A 22,940-nucleotide genomic window follows, 5' to 3' on the forward strand; every position below is an offset into this window, starting at 1 on the left:
TTTTCAAAAAAGTAACGCTTCAGTATAGAGAAGTAGAAGAAAGGCCAGCACCAATGTTGCTGTGGACGATGTCACGATGGTACACGATTTGCATAAATTGAATCAATTGACCTAATCACACAATAGTCTATTACTTGACAGTGCCCTCCCTGACCCCTTCTCTGGGCTCTTTTCAACGTGTGAATTTTTTGTGCCGCGTAATCATCAATCTCGATCATAAAGGTCGTCAAGTCATTAGACAAAGAGAAAGAGGAATCAAGAAACGCAATGGAACGCATACGGAACTGGGCAAGAAAGGTACCCCTCAGAGCAATCTTCCGGGGTATTTCCTCCGAGATACAAAACATCCGCTCGCTTATCCTCTGCGATACATTGAAGCTGCGTTTGACATTGTCCAGGCTGAAAAGGGGAGGAAAACAAGACTGCCGTAAAAAATCGTGGAAAGAATTGGAGACGCGCGTGTCAAAGTTCGTTAGAGCGGTTCTTCCTTGGGAAGACGTGGAGGAGACAGGGGCTGGGCGAGTAAGATGCCGGACTGAGAGTAGGTGCATGTCTGCTCACCTACTCTTCGAGTCCCGCAAATCTGTCGAGGTATGTGCCCCGCAAAACGGTGAGTGGCAGCGTCCTAGGGGTGGAAGGTGTCGGTGAAGGGGGGCTCCATATTGGTCCGGAGTCGGAGTGGATATATATACCCTTGCCTCGAGGAAGCTCATCACCGGTTGCAAGTCATTTGGCGTCCTCGATGGCTTCCATGGTGTCTGTAGATGCCTCGGAGGGATCCGCCTGCGACTGTATTTCCTCAATGAACCGCGTCGCGCCCATATCGGATACAAAGTCGATCTCAAAGGCGCCGGCGGAGGATCCTTTCCTCTGATTCTGCTGATGGTACTGTTGGCAAAAGACGTAAAGCTGGACGTCTTTGAGCCAGATGCGGTGATCTGATTTGCGTACGAGCCAGGTCGGAGAGGCGGATTGGTGGGTGACTGAGATTATCGTGTTTTGTCAGTCTCAAGCCCGAAAGAAACCGGAATGTGAGCCAGAGTGAGGATGGATGATGGTGTAGCAGGATCTTACCGAAAGCGGTCCAAACTGGACAATTCTTGAGTTCGCCATCCCACACTGAAGCTTGGAGACGAAGACCTTGGGTGACAAGGTCGCGGTAGACGATGAGAGAATGCTTGAAGCCATCATCACGGATTTGGCTGCGGTAAAAGGTGTTAGCTATGGTGTCATGGCCGGAGGTGCAATACTGGGTGGATCACGCACGCCTGGAACAGTCGGGATTCACTACCGAGCTTGAACTCCCTTGGACTCATTCTGCTCGTCAAGATATTTCGAGCCTTGAGAGAGACGAACGTGCAGTGAAATAAGACCAATTCTGGGAAACATCAGCGGATGGTCAAACGACAAGTCGGACGAGGGTGAACAGACCCTCCCAGGTCTTGAAGTAGAGAGATGCCCATAGTTTGACGCCCATCTGCGAATGACTGTATCGGTCCAGTAGTAAGGCGCTGCCTTCCCGCCTCATGAAGATTTCGTGGGTACCAAGTAGTGAGAACCACTGGCCCCCCAAATGATATGTCCGGAGGAGAAAGTAGGGGGTCTGGTTGACATGATTTAGATAGGTCATCAACGCAAGGCGATCCTCGTCGAACGGTCTTAGTTCTGGCGTCAGAAAAACTTCGTCAAGCTATGATTTGCGAGCACATGTACCTTCTGAACAGCATCTTGACCTGTTTGGGAATATTCAGTTGTCCCCACGTTTGGAAAGGACCATAAGCTGTCGATGGTCTGATGTGCTTCAAAGCCGTTCGGGAGGTGAGCGGAAGAGAGAAGATCTGCTCTGCCCAGTGTAATGTCTTGGGAAAGAGGGTTCATCAGCTAAGCTGCCTTTCCCATAACAACAGCACGTACCGGATCCTGAGGTGTTGGTCTGAGCATAACCTCTGGTCGAAGGACAGGCCCGATTTGGGTTGTTGGCGTAGCTTCATAGTATGTGTCAGTCAACCTGCTGCTACTTTGCCTCTGAACGAACATACGGAGTCCTCTTGCTTCTCTCAACTTGATTATCCTAGTTCGAAGCGTCTCTAGGCCATTTAGGTCAAAGAGTGTCGACCTATGTGGCTATTAGTACGTCATCTCCAAGATCGAAGGAGAGTTGCTAGCGCGCCTCATGAGAAGGTGTCGGAGAGACTCTAAAAAGCAGTTGTAAAGCATGAACCGCTGAGGTAATGGCAGGCCACTGGCCTCCTGTGTCATCTTGTGGTACATCCTTCGCCATCGCATATCCTTGCTTACGGTTCGATCTTCGTAAAAGTCGGTCATGTCGCGGAGTGTCTTGGAATAACACGGAAGTATGACGTCGAGGTAGTTGAGCAAAACTGGTACCCTGGTGAAATGCATCTGCGATCGGTCCGCCAAGTCTCTCAGCTTCCTCGCAGACCTCCGTATCTCGTCAACAAGACTGGTGATGGTGCCCCCATAAGCCTCAGGAAGAGCCATGCGAAGCCCTTCAAGGCTCACCGATAGAATGTCGGCGCGCTCAGCTTCGAGGCAGCAGCCTTGAAGGAGGCGGTAGTCGATTCTCTGAATGCCCTGCTCCATTTTCCAGACCAACACTGACGGACCGAGCCGAACTAGGAACGTCTGCGTCTCAGGATTTCATCGTCCAACGACCCAGACCTAACCGTTAGAGTCGTAGGGTTCCCGCGGCGCCCTCACCTCTTCTATCCGGGAGACTCTCGCCGTGCAATCCTCGGCCTTGTAGGAGTTTGGTTGATCTGTGGTGATCAAGTTGGAGGGAAGGTCGAAACCGTTGCGAATGCCTCATACGGCTTTTGACGATATATCGACCAAGATCGACCACAGTCAATTGTGCCGATAAGAGAAAAGGGACAAAGAGATGGCTTGCTTCATGGGCTTAGCATGGTAATCTCAAATATGCAGCGGTAACGTGGTCGCTACACTCGCAGCCACTTACTGGACGGGAAGCGGCTGCAACAGCGATTCGGAGCTGCAGGTCTCGATTTCAACGGCCAGCACGGAAACACACGCCACCACCCCGCCTGACTTCAAACCCAATGATCCAGATCGCTCTTGTTCTGTGTTGGCAGCACACGCCCAGACACCAGGTGCTTGCGTCTGACGTGTCTGAATTTCGTTGTCTTCGTGCAATGATCAGCTATGATTTTGAGGAGGACGAGAGCGTGCACAATTCGCTGGACGTTGGCTATGTTGTGTTCTTTTCTTCGTGAGAGATACGTCAAGTCTTTCCTTGTCTGTCTCCAGCCAGGCCCAAGGTGTGTCAAAAACAACGAGGTATTGGTCGCCTCAAACCTCGAACTACCAAATCGAGTGAACGATCCTTGTGTCAACAGGTTCAGGCCAAACGATGCAATCTGGTCGATTCTAGCAACCGCTACCCAAGATATCGCAAGGAGGGCCTGGGGCCGTAACGGCAAAGAGGAGCGTATGTAGGTCAGATTGCTCTCAGAGAAGGGAGTGTGGGCTCAACACATATTGATCCGGCCACCGACTAGCCAGAGCATGCCACGACAGCTGGGGATGGCCCCATGGGCATGTATGCTTTCCTCTGCATGCATTAGGAACGCTCGACCTGGATCAACGGACGAATGAGGCCGGCCCGGAGCCGGTGGGGTGGAGGTCCAGGTTGTGAGCACTTGCATAAGTAATGCAGACGAACTCTCCTTACGAGCCTTTCCGCCATAGACCCGGGGGAACGTAAGAAAACATTGGCATCGAGATCAGATTGCGACGACTAGGTGACCATTTCAGTAATGTAATCATACAAAGTACACTGTCGAGGTAATTGATCGGTCGTGCGATGCACCTAGGTCATCTGAGGAAATGGAAGTCTTTGGAAATGCTCGGACGCACTGCTGCGAAGAGCAGCTTGTCTCTCGCGCTCGACAGGATACCATCGATAGATCGATACGAAGGTGGGTGATGATGGTAGCGAACGAAATGTGCGAAGAGGCAGACCGAGGAGATAGAACTGACAGGCATCAGCTGTGTAGAGCATGTGAAGTGATGTGAAGCATCAAGAATTCCGAGTAGACATTCCCCAACGGCGGGCCACATGCCTAGCCAAGAGAAATCTTTGGCAAATAAATCTGCGGTGGGTGAGATGGAGGCTAAGTATGGACGTGATCGCTTCGTTTCTGCACAATGCAGGCAGGCTTTGGAGGGCCCAGCCTCGAGAGATCCTGGGAGAAGTAGCTGCAGAACATTCGTTGGTTCATCTCATGCGACGAAAAACCACTGGCCCGATATGCGATTGTCAATGCTTGGTGGTGGAGTTCGATAGACTAAATCTGGCTGCGAAGGCCAGGGATACATGGTGTTCATTGATATAATCGCCTGCCCTTCACTGTAGCCCATGACGATGAGAGCAGGTAGCTGTCCTTGGTTTCTGGAACGGCGAAGACTCATACATTGGTGCCAAAGTACAGACAGTCTGTGGGTAGCAGTGCTGTAGGTGAGGCTAGCAGAGTGTGGTGGATGACCGGGAAGGTTGTTTTCGACACGGCTGGTTAGTATTCGAAGTTTGAAGGAGCCGGCGCCCGAAGTGTCTATTGTTGCGGCCATGGGCTCCTTTTATGAGTTTGTACACGAGCACATCCAACGCTTTCGGGCGGGTGAAAGAAGCAGCCTTGTTTCATCCTGCTCAGGCATCCAACATCAACTCCCCAGGCTCGCACCTGCATGCCGTGTCTGATCATCGGGAGGGAAACGCGGCCTTGAAGGGTAAGGCATGAGGATTGAGGAGGTGCTGAGACTGAGACATCCTTCTGTCATTGGAATCCGTGATTGGAGGCAGACAGCTTGAGGTAAGGTAGGTACGTCCCAAGACAGGATACGTACCTCCTTCACTTCCATCCTGCCAGAGCACCTACGGATACCTTAGGTAAGGTGGGTGGAATGAAATGGAGATACCTTATCCCCACTTATTCGAGGTCTGAAATCCGATGTTCAGCCGTGGCCTATCTTCACCGACTCACCGAGTCCCAGGAGGTCCATCGACTCACTTCGAATCGCAATCGCGGAAGCGGCTTCAGCTCAGAAGGGAAAGGTCTCCAAGGCCATGGGCCACTCAAGCTGGTCATTCTTTGACCGTCGGGTCTATATGATCCCCAACCGGCTTCAGGCAAATCTGCATGAGCGGAACATGGCAATCGAGTCGCTGTGCCTTACTAAATCCCATGACACGACGGGGTCGCAGTGATAGAGACCCTTGAGTGGCTGGACAAAACTAAGCCCCATCAACCCAGATCCCTGGACCTGGGGAAGGACCCTTGAGAACAAGGGCAGAAACACCATACTACCATGATTGGCGCATCACCCACCCATACACACCTTCACTGTAACATTCACTCACATTGCGATGGAACAAAAAGGTAGTTATGTATGTTTGTCAATGTGTGAGCCGTCAAATGTCATTGTGTCCCAATCGTGGACAGTTTCATTCCGCGACGGGCGGCATGACCAGCTCTGCTATTGACGCGGGGCGGCGTGAGAGCTTCGCCTGCCTCAAATCCGCCTTCCTGCCGATCCTGAATAACGAGAAAAGCAACCCATTTCAATACCATCATACACCGCCGAGCCCAAAGTTACAAGGAAAGTCCGAAAGATGTGCGCAAAAACTAACTCCACGCCACCCGTTCGGACTGAGAAGCAGCAGAAAGACAGCAATCAAGAGGACTCATCCTCCTCTTGTTCGGCCTTTAGAGTGACTAATTAGCTTCAGCACAACACGGCCAGATGGAGTGGGGGTTTGGGGGTGTCTTACGTTGTATGCCTGCTTCTCGTCCTCGTAGCGCTTCTTGTCGGTGGCAGCCTTGGCCTCATAGGGACCGCGCTGCTTCTCGTTGAGGGCCTTCCAGCGCTCACCGAGGATCTTGCCGACCTGTCCGAAGGAAATACCGGGGTTCTCCTCACGAACGTTCTCGCGCTGCTCGTTGGCGAAGAACATGTAGGCGGAAAGGCCACGCTTGGGGGCGTTGGGGTCTGAATAGCATGTAAGCTACATGTTCATGGCAAGAAAAGTGGTCTAGATAGGCGCAGCGCAAAGCGGGCAAGTCAAAAGTTGTCCGAGGCGTGGCCCAGTGGAATCTTATTGACTCCCTTCAGGCCCAACCTCTCTGTACGTCAAACTTGCCCAAATTTCACAACGGCTCGAGACAAGGATCGATTTGGCAACGTACCCTTCTTCGCGCGCTTCTTGGTGTCCTTAGCGGCACCTCGCTTGGTCGCGGCCTTAGGCATTTTGGTATCTTGAATATGGTCAGTCAAGCTGCTTTAATGTCGAGATGAATGTGATGGTATGACGAAGAGCCAAGGGTGAAGGATGTGATGGAATCGGCGCGACATGACGACTGACGGCAAAGCCGCCGCGCCGTTATGCCGGAAAGCCATAGTGCAAGAGGACCGCGGTGCAGCGAGAACCAGGGTGTGTGGGTGGTTGAGTCGCAAGTGCAATTGCGCTCGGTAACGCGAGGTAATTGCAATTTGAAGCTCAAAGTCGTCCAAGAGGGATCGTAAAGCATACCTGAGGAGGTTTTTGAGAGGTGGAAAGAGGTGTTGATGTGGTGATCTGGACGCGTCAAGCTCTTGTTAGCTAGAAAGCTCTATGGTTGAAGCTGGTTGATGGACGAGCGTGTAAGAGACGAAGAGGTGCACGCCAAAGTTCGAAGCTCAACAACGGATCGCACCCACGATATCGACTTGTTAAAAAGCGATTTCTGAGTTGCAAATCGAGGCAGAGTGATCGAAATTGTAGCGACAGTGAAAATAGAAGAGGATGATGTTGCGCGTGTATGTTGCGGTGGTTGATGGTGCAAGTGGGCAATGGTATATGGGCAGCAGGTACTCACGGGGTTGAGTGCGAAGGCAGTAAAGTGTGGTATTGTGAGAGTGCGGATTGTAAGAGAGGAGGATTTGGGTGGGAGATTTGTATGGGAGAAGAAGAGGGAGGGAAATGTATGGGGGGAGGGCCAAGCAGCCTTTTTACTATGGGGGGAGTGATTGTGCGGGAGCAACGCGCCTGGGTGCACTTGTTTTTGCTGGGAAGTCTGGGACGGGGCCAGGACTGACTGCGACTGGCGACTGGGCGAGTGGACTGGGGGTGGTACTTCGTACCGTGTGCGAGACTGAGTGAGAGACTGGGAGAACTGAGGGAGGAAGGGGGGTCACCGTGGACGGGCTCTCCTCCTCTTTCTCCTTGGATCACTCCAAATCATCTTTTTTTTTGGCCTGCGCAGGTGCGGACGCTTGTCACTTTCGCTTTCCCTCCCGTCGCTTCCTCGCCTGTGCCTGGGCTTGCTGCTGCACGCTGAATGGCTAGGAGGGGATGGGTGTCTGGGTAGGCTGGGCAGGTATCCGTACCAAACCAGACGACGGGCAAGAAAAAAAAAAAAAAAAGAGGTCTGCGCACTGGCATTGGCAACACTTGTCACTGGGTGGTAACTGGCGGCATTGGCCTGGTACTGGGCACACCGGGCACCCGCCCACCAGGCGAAGGGCACAAAAGAGGAGAGAGGCAAGAGAGGGGGAAGGCGCGATGAGAAGGGAAAGGGTGTGGGCGCGCCTTCCCTCCCTGACAGTCGACGTGCGCACCCTTCCCTTCTCTTGCCTTTTGCTCCAGAGTCCAGCTTGACCCTTCTTTCCCCATCCTTCTCCTCCCCATCATCCTCCCCCCCTCCTACGTGGAAGTCCAAGTCCCTCCTAAGGTAGTTACAGTCCGCGCCCACCCACAAGGTAAAGGTACCTTGCACCAGAGACTGCCGTGCAAAGTACCTCACGTTCCTTTCACACCTTGAGTCTGCCTACCCCCTTCCTGCTCGTCGCATCTGCCAGGGGACAACGACTACACACACCTTGAAGCGGCCAGCTACGGATACATGCTCGAAAGTACCCCAGTACCTGGATCAGTACGGAAAGATACCTCCCTACCTTACGGATACTTCACCTTAGTATGCAAGTGCGTCCGCACGCAACCTATTCGCCTGTTTATTGAAGTCCATGGCAATAAATCAAACTGCGGAACCAGAACAGACCAAGTTAGGTGTGGACAATGCGCGATCAGAAGTTGCGAACGCGCTGGCGACGCGATGGAGAAGGAAGGAGCGACATATTACCTACTGCGTATCCAGCAGCATCTTGCAAGGCAGGCGCCAATGGCCTTAGCTTCAGGTGTACTATGTAAGGTATCCGTCCAGGTGGTCGTGGCCGTAGCCAAAACCGTACCTGGCCAGATAACAGAAGCAGGGAAAAGAAGCAGGATCTGGCCCATCCTGCGGTGCTCTTCTTTTGCCTTCCGTCCTCGTCTCAACCCCTCGGGTCTGGTCCAGCTTGTCGCCCGCTTCCCATCCATTTCAATCACTCCATCCTCGGACAGTCCTTGCTCTTGGTGTGCCGCTGCTATTATTATGTGGTACTGTACAGGTACAAAGCGCACGCAAAACTCCGCACCGAAGTACTGTACATCCGCTTTGTACCTGGGTTTAATATTGTCTTTTCGCACTGTGTACTTTAAAGCCGTCGCGCCTTCTTTCTCCGCTTGCTACGTACGGCTACGTGCCGGCTCTTTCGCCAATGTCTGAGGTGAGGTGCGGTTGAGTCCTGTGCCTGCTCCTGCTTTTGCTTCGCTCCCTCTTCCAGTCTTAGGTTCCTTTTGAAGCATCTCATGCTTTCCTTTCCGTCCACCTTACCTTACCTTACCCCACCTTCCCTTCCTCCTGTCACTGTCCACACGGACCATCTCTCGTCCATCAACCGACTTCTCCAGTCTTCAGTCTCGCCCAAGTTGCCATTCCCAGTCCCTCACCCTCTATTTCTGACTGCTTTCGTTCCCAGCAGTGAGAGACCGACTACTGGCTCGTCAAGCTTCAGCTTCTTACGAATCCCATGTTACTATCCATTTACACCCCCATGCTATCGACAACTATCATTTGGATCTACGGCCTCTTTCTTCAACACCAGCCATCACCCATCCATTCGAGGATGGTTTCGCGCATGCACCATTAGCCTAGCATACCATGCTACTTATACCATCCTTCATACGACAGTGATGCGATACCACTAGGCATTGACAGCCTAAGGGAGACGACCTTGTGTACCTATTCGTACTCCCAGATCGCAGAGACGTGCAGTGGCACACCTACTCCGTCCGACTGCACTCGGCCTGGACCAGGCACTTCTTCGTCATCTTCATGAGCGCTAAGATACTTCCGATCCTCCCTACCGCCTGTTGAATGGCAAGGGCCCGTTCGCTAGACATGCCGTAGGTACATCGGTCAGACATTGAAGACCGAACACGCCGTACGGGGAAGACGGAAGTCCAATAGCCAACGTTGCCTCGACATTTCCAATTCAAGGCAGTAAGATCCCTTACACCTTGGCGACTCTTCCATTAGGTAGTTGCATCTGCTCGGTACAACATGTCGGATGGTCGATCACAGCAGTTGAAGCTTCTTTTCGCCAACTCTCCGTGGAATTCGAGGTCTGCACGATTTGAATTAGGTCTATGGGACGACATCACTTCCTTCGCCATCAAAGCAAACCTTCGCCATGGCAGACAAGCTATACCTCGGACACACTAACATGTCCATCACTTGCACTTTGCTGGGGCTGTGGGTGTTGGTGACCTCATGTTCGCGACGTTGTCTCCTTAGCGTCTTCCGCTGACAAGCCTTCGCAACTTTCGGCTGTTTACCAAGACAACAAGGCTCGGCCAGCTGGATAATGGATATTGGGAAATCGATGGAGCACCTGTGGTGTGGTGGAGGATTCAATGTTTGGAGAATGGAGGAACAAGTTGGCTTACACACTCTCACACACTGTGTAAGTGATTGTGCTTCCTGGACATCGCTGCGCAATTTCATCCACACTAAAACACCACTCGACACACTTTGCGGCATTCCCCTCTTCAAAGTGGCTTGTCCTATCAACACCCAAGGACATCGCCTCCAAAACGCACCAAAGTCTATAGGCACCGTCGGCTCAGAGTTCTCGATAAACGCTCCGTGTCCGGCTCGCCCTGGGTTGCTGGTCCATGCGGTCAGACAAGATACATACACAGTACGGCAGACCCCATGGTGGCTTTCATATGCGGCACAGATTGCAACACCATTTAGCTGAGTTCCGGCGTGAAGCCACCCACCAGCTTTCGACGTGACTTGGAGAGCCCCTGAGCCCATAGGAGCTTACAGCAACTGACTGGGGCGCCTCTAGACCACTCGCTATCGAAGCATCCACTCATCGTATTACTAAGAATCGACCTCATCCAAAAAACCGAGCTAAACTGTGATCTCCTGGCAGTCAGGGGCACACCGTCGGCTGGTGTGCACGGAGGCGTAAACTCAGCATCGGGTGACGAGGCGTGATGCGAAGCACCTCACGCTGTTGCTCAGGGAGATGTGACATTGGAACGACCGGAAGTCATGATGACTGACTGATGGGGATGGCATTCAGGCTGGCCGAAACGGAATCTGGGTACTTGATTCATGCATACGCCCCATGTACCGTCATACGAGATTGTCTTGTACCGCTACTTGGCCCAAGGTACCCCAAACGCGGTCCACCGACTCCGGAATCAGCTTGGGCGAATGCGCCCAATCACTCCTCACGCGCAGCTCACGGTACACTTGGGACCTCCCCAGCCTCCCCTCTGCCATCGATTCCTACATCATCTATCCGCCTCCATAGTGTCTATTGTTGGACACTCCTAGAGCAACCTGCTTCTGCAGCGGATGCGTGGTTGCGCAGTACATACTGTTCCAAGTTACCCTCCGCCGCCAGGTGATCGACGAAGGGCTTACTGGTAGGTACTATTTAGCGATCAGCTATGTTCAACACATCCTATGCTGAAAGCGAGTCTACTCCGTACAGAGCACGACATCTGGTTTGCTTGAGCATGATACCTGCCGTAAGCTTCACATTAAATAACGGAGAAAGAGGTGCGTTACTATTTGCGGAACTTGACGATTGCATGGCGACCGGAGACCGACGGCGAGCGGCGTGTCTATCTCGTCTCTGTTCTATGTCTTCTAACACCGACACACCACGAAGCGGGCAGCAGCCAGGCGGTGCAGCGCTCCCGGCGTCAAAGAAGGGTGGAATACTTCGTCATACGCACAAAGTGTGCGGGCGCCTCGTGTACCTCGAGGCATAAGACTGGGTAATGCCTGCAACGACAATCGATACGGTCCCCCGCTCCAATGCACCCAACGCGCACCCAAGACGCCCAATGCATGTCTCCTCTGCAAATTGGCAAGCCAGCAGCGCGTTTTGCCCATGAGCCAGACAAGCCGTGTCTGCCCAGGACTCCAGTAGGAGGGCGTTGCCGCACCATTTCACCATTCCAGTCAGGGCTGTCGGGCCCAGCCATTTTGCTTTTGCCCGCTTGTTCCCTGTTTGGCTGGGCTAGCACTGGGAAGGCGGTGGTAACGGGCTGGCGAACAAAGTGCGCAAAGTACCGACGACTTGCAGCGGATACACGGAGCCAGGCAATTTCGCTGGTCTGGTTGCCTTTGTTTTGCTGATACTGTGCTGTACCTGATGGTCCCTCGGCAAAAATTGGCCCTCCCTGACTGAAGGCTCTCCCACTTTCTCACTCAATCACTCTCTCCCACACACCACACACACCCCCTCCCAAGCCAAACACTCTTGCTGCTCACGCCTAGGACCTGCACACGAGAGGTACATGGAGAGTCGGAGACTGAGGTGTAGTGTAGACTGTGTAGTTCAACGCGAGCCCATGCTCCACTCCTCCTGGGCCTCCTGGCTGATCTGTCGCAGCAGACACAGAGCTTGACTGACGGGGAGTGCAAAGCTCCCCCCAACTTCCAGTCCCATTTTCCCTTCCCTCTTCCCTCTTCTAGACGGACCTTGAGTGACGTTGATTATCTAATCTAAAAGGCATGATTCTTTTATTGTCACAGGGTATGTAATGGAAACGCGAAACGCGTGGTTCATCTCGACGCTTAAGCTGTTCACGGCGTCTGGGAGCTCTCGAGTCTTGTCACTTTGCGCGCGAAAGTCACCATAACGGAAGAGGATGAGCTCACTACAACCGCTTTATCAAGCCCCGTGACGTTTTACGGATCCTCTTGAAGATATTGAAACGCGTTTCATCAGACAATTTTTATTCTTTGCTATCTCATAGTTTCCAGCGATCCAGCTACATAAGGTAGGTAGACAGAGCAGCTGATCAAGCTCAAGCATTGGCCACAGGAGCAGATCTCGGAGCCAAGCTCACCCACGTGATTCGACAACACCGTGGTCATAGCGTCCGAGGTGCCGCTAAGCCCTGTCCAGTTTCGTGAGCCGGCAGGGGCCGAAGGTGAGCTTGAAAACCAAAAAATGCCTTCGGGTGGTGCCCTCAGGTGCCGATGCCGTGCCGTACGGATACGCTGCTATGAGCAACAGCAAATCGATCGTGCGCAGGGCAGGGCGAGCACCATGATCTGGTAATGCCAACCGTATGGCCCGACGACCTAGACCGCGGTCACGACTTGACCGAGCCTCTTGAGGTCCGTACCTGCATACAACCTGCGTAGGGCGGGTTGAAGCGAACGTTCCGACGTACTGAGGTCTTGGGTTTCGGTCCACTCCATTTGACGAGCCCCTCAAACCGGTGGTAATACGCCATTGTAATTGGCACCATCTCAGAGTCCTGATTCCTGAGATGATGTGGTCATGATAAGATGGGTCTGCGAGCCTGAGTATGTCCATACCTGGATTCTAGGCGGCTGCCCGCAGCTCCCCACGGCGCTCAGGTGCCTCTGTCCACCCTGCCCCATGCGTATCGTGGGCCAATGTGAGCTTCTGATCTCCAAGGTCTAGCAAGCTTTTCACTATTCGTCATATTCGGGGTCCAGTACAACCTCGCGCAGCGCTTCATCTCTGGACCAGTCTACGCCGCTGCCAACGACCACAGCGCTGGCGGTGCCTTTCATAACTTTCCACCGCCGTATGCTCGCCTTCATCTCGGCTTCAAGTCTGGCTATCTCCGCCCGCACGGCGGAGTCGTCAGTCTCGCCCGCATTTCTCTTTTCCGCATCCTCAGTAAGCCTGAGGATCTCGGCTGTGAGCTCCACGTTTTTCCGGCCGACTCGTAGGCTCTCGGCTTCCACCTCAGTCAGCTGCTTGATGAGGCTGCGGATGTCTTCTGATTTGTTGGCGAGGGCGACAGAGACGTTGTCGCGGGAGCGGATGTGTGGTAGGAGGTCACTGCTTCCTGTTAGCACTCAGACACCAAAGTTTAGAGGTCATAGTTTAATCATGGATAAAATGATAGTGATTTTGTGAGCACAGAATCAAGGATGGACGTACGTTTCGATGGGCGTTGACTGTGTGCTCCCATGGACAGCTTTGAGGATGGGGTTGGCCGTCATGACACTATCCGTGATATTGTTCCTCAGAAGCCATCCCGCACGCGCCGTCGACGCGTCCTGCTGAGCCTTTCTCACATTTTCTTCTGTGCTTGGTGTTGTTGAGTCTATCTGTACCCGTTAGCAATGCGGACTTTGACACTGTCGGTCGTCTTGATATGGGAAGTGTGTACCTGAGACATGGCTCTGTTGTGCCTTCACCAGAGCGACCTTGATCTCGAGGTCGCGAAGCTCATCGTAAAGAGCAAGGACGCGCTGCTCGTCATTGGAAAGTAAAAGGGTGGGCACTTGATCGGCTTTGTTTGCTGTCGAAAGGCTTCGATTTGGTAGCTCATCCATGGTCGAAAATGACTTCTACCATCAGATGGCAGAAATTCAGGTTTGTATGGGATGAGCCCGGTGTCCGAAATGTCACCGCTCCGCCCTCCGGACGCGACGCGCGACTCTCACTCAGAATCGCATTCAAAAACCCCCGAACTCACGGAAACTCGGCGGCTTTTGGCTTCGGATCCGGATGGATGGTGGAGTAAGGTAGGAACTGAGTATGAAAGTTGTGGCGGGTGCGGCGCGGCATGTCTTCCATTCCATGGGTGTCAGCCCCATTCCTGGAGCCGTTATCTTATCAGTGGCTGGTGCTGTATGACTGTCCAATCAAATGACTCAAGGCATCACGAGGCGGCGTCACGCTATGCCTCCCAAAGGTTTTTAGTGGGTTTGCAGCCTGCACGAGCTCTGTAGGGCGCCTCAGCGGTCACGTCTTGGAACCTGGCGAACGAACCGCCTTTGCGCTTTTGCAACAACCGACGTTCGTGCATACTTCTGTCTTTCTCTCGGATCCTTTGCAACGACGACGAAGACGACGCAACGAGTCAAACGACGACAGCGATTTCCTTGCGCGCGCGTATCGTACGATTTTACCGGGCGACGGCCTTTGTCGACTCTAACACATAGCTACGCCAAACCCTTGAAACTATTGCTGCAAAGACCGGACTGCAGGCTAGGCTGTCGCAGCTCTTCTTCTCTTCGGAGATGTTCCGGGGATGGCGACGCAGGTGTTGATAGCCCATACGGGCCAGCGTCTGCAGGTGGACACGACACAGTTTTCTGCGTATGTCAGGTTTTGCCTCCTTGTGAGACAGAGAGAAAGCAGGCTAACAGCTTCATTCGCAGGCTCGATGACCTCAAAGCCTGGATCGCAAGGCATACGTCGATTCCGGCGCACCAGGTTGTTGCTTTGACTGCCCAAGGGCGGAGTGTCAAGCTGCAGACTCTTCACCAGGAAGTACGACGCCCCTCCTATTTACGGGTCAGAGAGAGAGAGAGAGACCTTGAAGCTGACCTGCTGGCGCAGACCGAGATCTACATCTACGATATTCGAATATCGCAACCAAACTCCCCCAACGTCGCCTCGTCTCCAAAGTCCGAGCTCCCCCTTCCTAAGCGATATGCTGTTCCGAACGCCCCCAACTACATAGGCAATATTCGTGTTCTATCAGAATGGCAGGCCCTCTACAAGGAGCGCCAGGCATGGGCCCGTGGCATCGTCGATGACTCGGCACGTATGACGGCCGAGATTCAGGAGCGGTATAGCGAAATGGACGTCATGGTCAAATGCCTCGATGCAGCCGTGGCCAATCTGGAGATCAGTGTGAAACAGATTGAACCCAAGTACGCCGAGCTCAAGAAATGGGTAGAACCTGCGCTGGGCGAGTACGAGCAGCTTGCCGAGAACTGGGAGCACTACCTCACCGTGGCGCGCAGTGTGCCCATCTCTGCTGCCATGGTGCGTTTCATGACCTCCAGGGATCTCAAGAAGAAGACGACGACGCTGGAAGACCTGATCGAGATCGACACTGCGAAGAAGTCTGGACGGTTGGCGCCGACATCCTTGAAAAAGTTCACCACCAAGGCGACGGATCTGGAGAAGGCCGCGAAAATGATGTATGGCGGACTTGAGCAGCTGATAGGGGACTTTGACAGCCTTGTTGGTCGTTCGGCGCTGTCGCATAGTGGCGAGGCGCAGCAGTTGCTCCAGGATGTCGAAGCCGTGGCCAAGAAGATAGAGACTGATTACCACGTCGTCTTGGAGTACCAGGATACGCAGCCCAACGTCCTTCAAGCCTCGCGGACGGCGGAGAACCACACGTCACGCCTCATTCCAAGCTTGAAGAAACGCTCCGCGGAGATGGATGATATGCTGCTCTATGTCACGCAGGCACGGAACGCCATATCGGCCGATTCAATTAGTTTTATGCGCAACATCACCGAGATCACCACATTACACAGCAGCGTTAAAAATCAGATTAATGTCTTGAACCAAGCCGAGGACGACATGACGACCTTTGACTATTTGCGTCTCATTCACCAGCTCCCGTACATGTACGCCTCTTTCGTCTCCGAAGCCGTTCGGCGCCGGGAGTGGTCCGACAAGATCAAGACGGATTCGTCGACACTGGCCAACGAGATGGCACTGTTCCAGGACGAGGAGTCAAAGAGACGGAGGAAGTGGCACAAGATGGTCGGCAGCATGTACGGGTCAGACAAGACTGAGGCAAACGTACTTGGGCTCGAGGTCAACTTGCTCGGCGAAGAGGAGACATGGCCCAGCATGGTCAAGCGGGACCTGGAAGAATTCCTGGAGCACCTCCAGAAGCAACAAGCCGAAGTGGATATCATTGAGGATGTGATGAAGCTTGTGAATGAGTTGAGCAGCCCTACGAAGCAGCAGTCGAAGAGGTTGAAGGCCTTCAAGAATGGTAGTGTCCATGAAGCCGCCCTTGGACGAAGTGGCTTGATGATCCGTGGCGATGATGAATTACTGCGCAGCCTCCAAGACGACAAGTCGAAGCTCGAGAGCAAGTTGAAAACGGCGGAGAGCCGTGTACGAAGATTGGAAGACTTGCTTCACAGACAAAGCGCAGCTTCTCGACCTGGTATTGGGGGCTTGTTCGGACACGAGAGGAACGATTCGACCAACTCCGTCAGGTCGACAGCGACAGTTGATGACCATCGACGCTCTACAGGAAACTCAGAAGCGCTTTTGCAGAGGATACAACAGCTCGAAGGTGAACTGAATGCTCGTCGGGCATCTGATCAATCAGAGGCTTTGGCGAAGCGAGTGCAGCAATTAGAGAGCGAACTGGATCAGCGTCAATCATCCAACGATAATGAGGTCCAGCAAAGAATACAGCACCTTGAAAGCGAGCTCAATGCCGAGAAAAAGAAATCGGCGGCGTTCGAAAAGGACCTCAGCGTCCGGGCTACAGCGCACGACGACGTCAAGGACCGAATGGAAGAGGCCAACTCCACGAAGAAGGAGCTTCTCGAGAACATGGAGGCCCTGCAGCGGGAATTTGTCGAAGAGCGCAAGTCCCTGGAGAACGAGATCAAGGGACTCAAGGCCCGTATCGAAGACACCGAAGATGAGATTGAGAATTTTGGCGAGTCGAGAGAAAACGAAAAGGCTACCTACATTGAGCGAATGCACGAGCTAGAGGCTGAGGTCGAAAGGCTACAGAAAGAACAGAAGGATGAGTCCCTCAAGACTCAGGGCCAAGTCGACTTCCTACGCAACGAGGCACGACTCCAAAGGGAACAAAATGAGTCTCTCGACAAGCAGCTGCAGACCGCCAACGACGAGGCCAAAAAGCTTGCCAAGGTACTGGGCACTACGCAAGAGATGGCTGAGACACAAATGAAGGCGCTACGCGATGTTCACGACCAGCTGTCGCCGAACGACGACACTACCGAGGACCTCAACGATCTCATCGACGCACTCATCTACCGGGCTACTGATGTTACCGCTAATATGAAGACCCTCGAGAGCGACCGATCAATTCTCAAGGCCGATCTGGAACAAGCTGACGAGCAGATCAAGAACCTAAAGGCCACAATCTCTGAAACGAAGAACAAACTTACTTCCGAAGAAGACAAGTCCCGGCACCTGAAGGAAAATCTGGAGGGAGAGAAGGCTCGTGTGACTGCTCTTGAAAAGGAGGCCGCCGAGGGCCGAGAGCAGCTTGATCAGCTTCGTGCCAAGATTGCCGATGGCGAGACGGGCTCGGAGAGCCTGAGGAAGAAGCTCGACGAGGAAGAAGGACGAATCAGTTCTATCGCCGAGGAGCTTGCCTCCAGACAATCCCAAGTCGGCAGCCTCGAGGAAGAGTTGCGACTCTACAAGGAGAAGATTGAGAAGTCTCAGTCTAAGCTCTCAGCTGTGCTTGGTCACTTTGAGTCTAGATCTGAGAAGACTAAGGATTTGACACAGCGTCTTTACTCTCAGAACGACAGATTGTGCCGGCTGTTGGAGCGACTGGGCTTCTCAGTCACTCGGCAGGACGCGACCATGACAATCCAAAAGGTTCCTAGGTCCGAGAGGGGCACCATGAGCCAATACCACGCCGCAAACGACTCGTCTGATCCTAGTCAGTCCACGATTCGCCGCTCCGGCATGCTCACCAGTCGCACTCTGGCCGACAGCACCGACCTTGAGTTGCTGTACTGGATGAATAGCAATGATGCCGACGCAGAGACCGAGAAATACGAGGCTTTCATGACACGGCTGGGCACGTTCGACATGGATTTGTTTGCTGAGACGGTCTACAAGCGTGTCAAGGATGTTGAGCACCTTGCCCGGAAACTCCAGCGAGACGCGCGCGCGTACAGGGAGAAGGCGCACACCCTTCAGCGGGACTCGCACGAGAAGATTGCCTTCAAGCACTTCAAAGAAGGCGACCTCGCTTTGTTCTTGCCCACCCGAAACCAGACGGCTGGCGCATGGGCTGCTTTCAATGTTGGCTTTCCTCACTACTTTCTGCGGGAGACAGATGCCCATCGTCTGCGATCCCGCGAGTGGCTCGTGGCTCGCATCACAAGGGTACAGGAGCGCGTCGTGGATCTTTCAAAAAGCATGCATAAGCAACTCCCCGATACCGACTCGGTTAATGGCGAAGAGGACGATAACCCCTTCCAGCTTTCCGATGGTCTGCGGTGGTACCTGATTGATGCGCACGAGGACAAGCCCGGCGCGCCCGCAACGCCTGGGCTGGGCAAGTCTACCATCGCAACGAACAATGTCGAGGCTATGGCGGACATGCACACACACGCGCAGACAAATGGCAAGGACAAGCAGCGCGCCAACACCCATAGCATCGAAGGCGTTAGCAAGGCGCTTAGCAAGAGCCTAGAGAGCCGTCGGAGCAGCTCCAACTCGAAACGGGCTCTCCCCTTTGCTGTAGGTGGCGGCGGCGCGGCACTCCTCAAGGGTAACGCTTTGGGCAGCGAGACAAATTCTCTTCGCGCAGTCGCTCCGGATACGCCGACCGAGACGAACCACCCTGAAGAAGGACAAGTGGGACCGTCGACGAATGGACACGAGCAGTCGGGACAGGTAGGGCAGGCATCGAGCCCGCTTGCGGAAGAGGGTCAGGCCGATAGACCCAGGTCGCCCGAGGTACGGAACATGATCGATTCTCTCGTTGGCCCCTAGACCAGCAAGAAAAAGCCTCCCCCGTTTCTCTCTCTGTGTCTCTTTCTCTCCCTCCCCATCCGAGGTTTAACCGCCTTCTCACTGATTTCGGTCAGAAAGCTCGATCGCCCTTGAGGCTGCAGCGTCAGAGGAGCGGGGTCAGCGTCGAGAGTCCGACGAAGAAGAGCGTGGTTTGGGATTCGCTTTGGAGCGTTGACCTGAGCTATGAGACTGGTGGTGGCGGCGGAGGCGCGAAGAGGAAGTGGGAGGGCCCGGAACGCCGGTAGAGAGAGACAGAGGGAGAGCTTGTGTGGAGGGGTTGGGTTGTGGAGGAATATTGTACGAGCATTACACAATACCCGAAGCCTCCTTTGTGAAGAAGGGGGTGTCTTTGAGGAGTTTTTTGTGCTTTTGTCACCCTTGGCCTGGGGGCCCTTTGCCGACCTAGCATTCATCCTCGGACGCTGGGTTATGACGAGTGGTTCTTTGTATTGATTTCTTCGATGGATGAAAGGGAACATGGGAGGATCCTCGGAGCGCGGCGGCGTAGCATACTGCCCAGGGACGTCGATTGCCACCTTTTGGTGAGAAGAGATCCGACGGGGATGGCACCGGATGATGGTCGTGGTGACAACGGAGCGAACTTGAGGACGGAGTTTTTTGACATCTTTTGGGCACTTTACTCTTGGGACTGGAAGAGAACAAGATGGGGCTTTGCAAAGGATTCTGCATGCATGGCGTGCTTGGGATAGAGGCACCTTAGAGGTATCTTTTTCTGAATACATATGGTTCTCTTGTTTACCTTTAGGGACTTTCTAAGGTCATGTGCATAGTGTGGCGTGAGTCTTCAACTTTGCGATTTTCTCTGGCCAACATTGTGCTGTCTCTAAGTCTGGACATCGTCAAGTGCCCTACACTGTATTTAATGCTACCTCGCACAATGCTGATTTATTCATTTCTTTCCATTGGTATTGCTCTAATCGAGGGTGTAATAAGTCAGGTGACGGACCAGCCTCACTTGGATGTGATCTCCTTGTGTCTATAATCTTGTTGTTCTTGAAGCCTTTGAGGACTCTGCAACGGCTTTCATGAGTAGCACAATACTCTTAAGCCATCATTGTTAGCTTGGTCTTTCCCTCCTTTGCCTCGGAATACAATATCTTCTTTCGCAGTTCTGTAAGGTCTCTTTGGACATAGGGGCAGAGATGTCTGGTGCTCGCAGTACGGGCAGGCTGTATGTTTCCTACTTGAACAAGAGCAAGAACGACGGAAACACATCGAAAATCGAGGTCATTACACAATCCCAACGTAGAAAGATTGATTACCGGCAATCAATAGGACTGTAAAGAAGAACACTGTCAATACTAGAGGTTTCAACGAAGATCTAGACATCCTCATACAGCCGATTCGACGGGCTCCCACAAGGTTCTCTCAGCCGATTACAATTTACACCGTATCTTACACGAACACCGTATCACCAAGACACATTTGACAGAATGGCTGCCGCCGCCGCTCTTCAACAGTGGGTCGCACCGACAGGGGCCACAGCATATCCCAAGATTGGAGTGATTCTCGGGTGCGCCTCAGACGACGGGGACGTGGATCTCGCATACAAGATTCTAGGCTTACACAGCAGAGATGCCGCCATACCGGCAGTCCGGCCGCCGGCTCACGAGTTCGTGCACTGGTGCAACCGTTTGATTGCCAAAATCTGTGAGGAAAGTCTCGAGTTCCAGCTCGGGTCCGTCGGCCACCGGCGGTTCCTCGAGGCTAGCAGACGGGTCCGGTCAGCCATCCACACAATTTCCGGGATCCGGCGGCCCGAGCACGAAGATTGGCAGATATTTGAGAATACGTGGATCAGTCACTGGAAGCCTAATGGTACTTGTGACGATGCGCCGGTTGACTTGACGATTGCCAACTGGGATCAGAATGTGCCTACTCCTGCGACGAAGACTATTTTCGATGCGACGTATGGGCCTGATAGACAGAAGGAGAGGGACGATCGGGCGCGAGATCATCGGAAGATGGGTAAGACGTGGATGGCGACGAAAAACATGGTTCGGGATGCGCGAGAAAAGGAGGCCGAGGAATGGCAAGATCTTGTTGCTTGTTATGGGTTTCAGGCTAGGACGAATTTCCGATTTAAGGGCAACGATCCTGAGTTTCACGAGGTCGAGACGGATGACGAGAACGATGAGGGAGAAAATGATGAGGAGGAAGAAGAAGAAGAAAGTGGAGAGCAGGAAGAAGACGCAGTAATGCGGGATAAGAATACCGAGGAGCAGGGAAAGGATGACGCCGAGCATGAGGAGAGCAACAATACGCAAGGAAAGGCAAGAAGTCCAAAGGGAAAGGGTAAAGATCCGATGCTATACGGCGTCATTCCACAGAAAGAGGGAGAAAGTGAGGAGGAGCTCCTCCCATACACCTTCTTCGCGAGCCCTGTGCCGAAGGGTGAGGATAGTTTGTGGTATTCTCTCTCGTAAGTCCCCCCCTCTCCCACACTTATTCTTTTGTTTCGACCCAGACCGTCATTACTGAGAACCCGTTCTAACTCTTACAGCGTCCTTGTTCACAACCGGTGTGATCTCGCCAAAACTATCAAGGGCAGACTGGCCAACTGGTTTCATTCCCAGCTCTCGGACCCAGCTTCACCCCGTTTCCGGATGTACTGTCAACTCCTCGTGGACTCAGCTACGAACGTGTCCGAGGACAAAATCAAGGAATGGGGCCCTCTAGATCTCATACGCTGCCTCAACAGGAACGAGCGGGACGCTGGCCTACCCAAAGAGGCTGCGTACCACGAGATGCTCTACCTCATCGCGGACTACTTCGGCACCGAGGTGATTACCTTTACGCGCCCTGACAAGCCCCGTGAACCGTCAGACCCGGTAACGACGTTTCATTCCAGCCGCGAGGCCTCTTCAGAGCGAAACGGCCAGCCAGGTCCTTCGGGTACTCAGTCCAATAATGAAGCGATCGCACGAGAGAGAACACCCAGCGAAAATTCACCCTCACCAGAAGAACCTTATGCAAACCTTTGGCTGGAGGAAGGAAGACAAGTCTTCAAGATGAGAGTGTATGGAAGTATACCCCGGGAGGGGTATATTCTGGACCCCGACAACCAAAAGAGAGAGCAGATTCTCCTCGTTACTGACTCTAAGCTAAGGTATTTTCAGCCCGTCACGCGAGTAAGTCCCGAACTGCCGTCAGCGGTAAGAGGCGGGCATTACATCGGCACGCGACCTTACAAGATGTGGGAGCGCTGGCCACCGATGCCGTGGTGGCCGGGGGCTAAGTACCATGGGGGCAGTAAGAAATGGGTGGGCGCCTGGTCCACGACCGACGGGCGTAGCAGCATCACCGACGACCAGCAGTTGGAGATGAAGCCAATAAGCATCTGCAGAAACATCCTGGACCCTGTAACCGGGGCGCAGATTCGAGGTCGGTATTTTGAAGCACAGCCACCCCATAACCTGCAAAACCGGTCATATCACGACATGTTGCTCACTTACGAAGCTAACACGGACACGAACAGATATGGGATAATATGTCCCACCATAAACGTCATCAAGACTTGGAGGACCGAGAATCCCCCAGCTGGCCTGGCGGATCCGCCGCTTCTTCGGACGCAGTGGAGGGCCCGGACGGGTGGGGCCGATGACGTGAAGTATCGGTCCAAGGGGCATCTTGAGAGCCGGAAGCGTACGCGTGAGGAGTACGCTGCGAACGAGGGTCTTGGGTTTGACGATGATTATGGGTGGTTGAGGATCGAGACGGCAGAGAAGGAGAGCAAGGTAAGGGCTTGGCATGATAAGGCTAAAAGGAGGAAGATGGGCTGGTAATGAGGGTATCGAGAGTTGCATTTCTGGGTAAGCTTGTGCTTTTGCTTTTGGCTCTTATTCGTTTCAGAGCGGACTTGGAGCGTTTTGCATAGCGAACTTTTGTGAGATGTCTAGTTAGCGAGGCGCTTCGAGTTGAATATCAGAGCAATGATTTGAGGTTCCAAGCTCACTCACATGAATAACACTTTCATCGGCAAGTTGAAAACTGGCCGT

At 53.4% G+C, this 22,940-nt stretch overlaps 6 protein-coding genes across 6 annotated transcripts; 3 read left to right on the forward strand and 3 right to left on the reverse strand.

Annotated features, from left to right (window-relative positions):
* Positions 1–726: 726 nt before the first annotated feature.
* On the reverse strand, positions 727–2,604 carry CPAR01_05319 (uncharacterized protein; the record flags this gene model as incomplete). Its single annotated transcript, XM_060489598.1, has 8 exons — positions 727–983; positions 1,075–1,202; positions 1,267–1,378; positions 1,432–1,658; positions 1,714–1,859; positions 1,915–1,985; positions 2,040–2,116; positions 2,222–2,604. The coding sequence occupies 8 exons, from the start codon at positions 2,602–2,604 to the stop codon at positions 727–729; spliced, it is 1,401 nt and encodes a 466-aa protein (XP_060351064.1).
* Positions 2,605–5,712: 3,108 nt separating this feature from the next.
* Positions 5,713–6,285, reverse strand: CPAR01_05320 (HMG box protein; the record flags this gene model as incomplete). The annotated part of the gene is made up of 3 exons (XM_060489599.1): positions 5,713–5,742; positions 5,810–6,027; positions 6,225–6,285. 3 exons carry the CDS (start codon positions 6,283–6,285, stop codon positions 5,713–5,715), a joined length of 309 nt encoding a protein of 102 aa, XP_060351065.1.
* A 1,634-nt stretch (positions 6,286–7,919) lies between these two features.
* On the forward strand, positions 7,920–8,621 carry CPAR01_05321 (uncharacterized protein; the record flags this gene model as incomplete). The annotated part of the gene is made up of 1 exon (XM_060489600.1): positions 7,920–8,621. One exon carries the CDS (start codon positions 7,920–7,922, stop codon positions 8,619–8,621), a length of 702 nt encoding a protein of 233 aa, XP_060351066.1.
* A 4,254-nt stretch (positions 8,622–12,875) lies between these two features.
* Positions 12,876–13,751, reverse strand: CPAR01_05322 (uncharacterized protein; the record flags this gene model as incomplete). Its single annotated transcript, XM_060489601.1, has 3 exons — positions 12,876–13,251; positions 13,354–13,519; positions 13,586–13,751. The coding sequence occupies 3 exons, from the start codon at positions 13,749–13,751 to the stop codon at positions 12,876–12,878; spliced, it is 708 nt and encodes a 235-aa protein (XP_060351067.1).
* Positions 13,752–14,452: 701 nt separating this feature from the next.
* CPAR01_05323 (uncharacterized protein) lies at positions 14,453–19,166 on the forward strand (the record flags this gene model as incomplete). Its single annotated transcript, XM_060489602.1, has 4 exons — positions 14,453–14,520; positions 14,583–14,694; positions 14,764–18,864; positions 18,996–19,166. The coding sequence occupies 4 exons, from the start codon at positions 14,453–14,455 to the stop codon at positions 19,164–19,166; spliced, it is 4,452 nt and encodes a 1,483-aa protein (XP_060351068.1).
* A 1,209-nt stretch (positions 19,167–20,375) lies between these two features.
* Positions 20,376–22,727, forward strand: CPAR01_05324 (uncharacterized protein; the record flags this gene model as incomplete). The annotated part of the gene is made up of 2 exons (XM_060489603.1): positions 20,376–21,364; positions 21,446–22,727. The coding sequence occupies 2 exons, from the start codon at positions 20,376–20,378 to the stop codon at positions 22,725–22,727; spliced, it is 2,271 nt and encodes a 756-aa protein (XP_060351069.1).
* Between the last annotated feature and the right edge of the window lie 213 nt (positions 22,728–22,940).

Source organism: Colletotrichum paranaense (assembly GCF_030867605.1).
Source record: "Colletotrichum paranaense strain IMI 384185 chromosome Unknown Scaffold_4.1, whole genome shotgun sequence".
NCBI classification, from domain to species: Eukaryota; Fungi; Ascomycota; class Sordariomycetes; order Glomerellales; family Glomerellaceae; genus Colletotrichum; species Colletotrichum paranaense.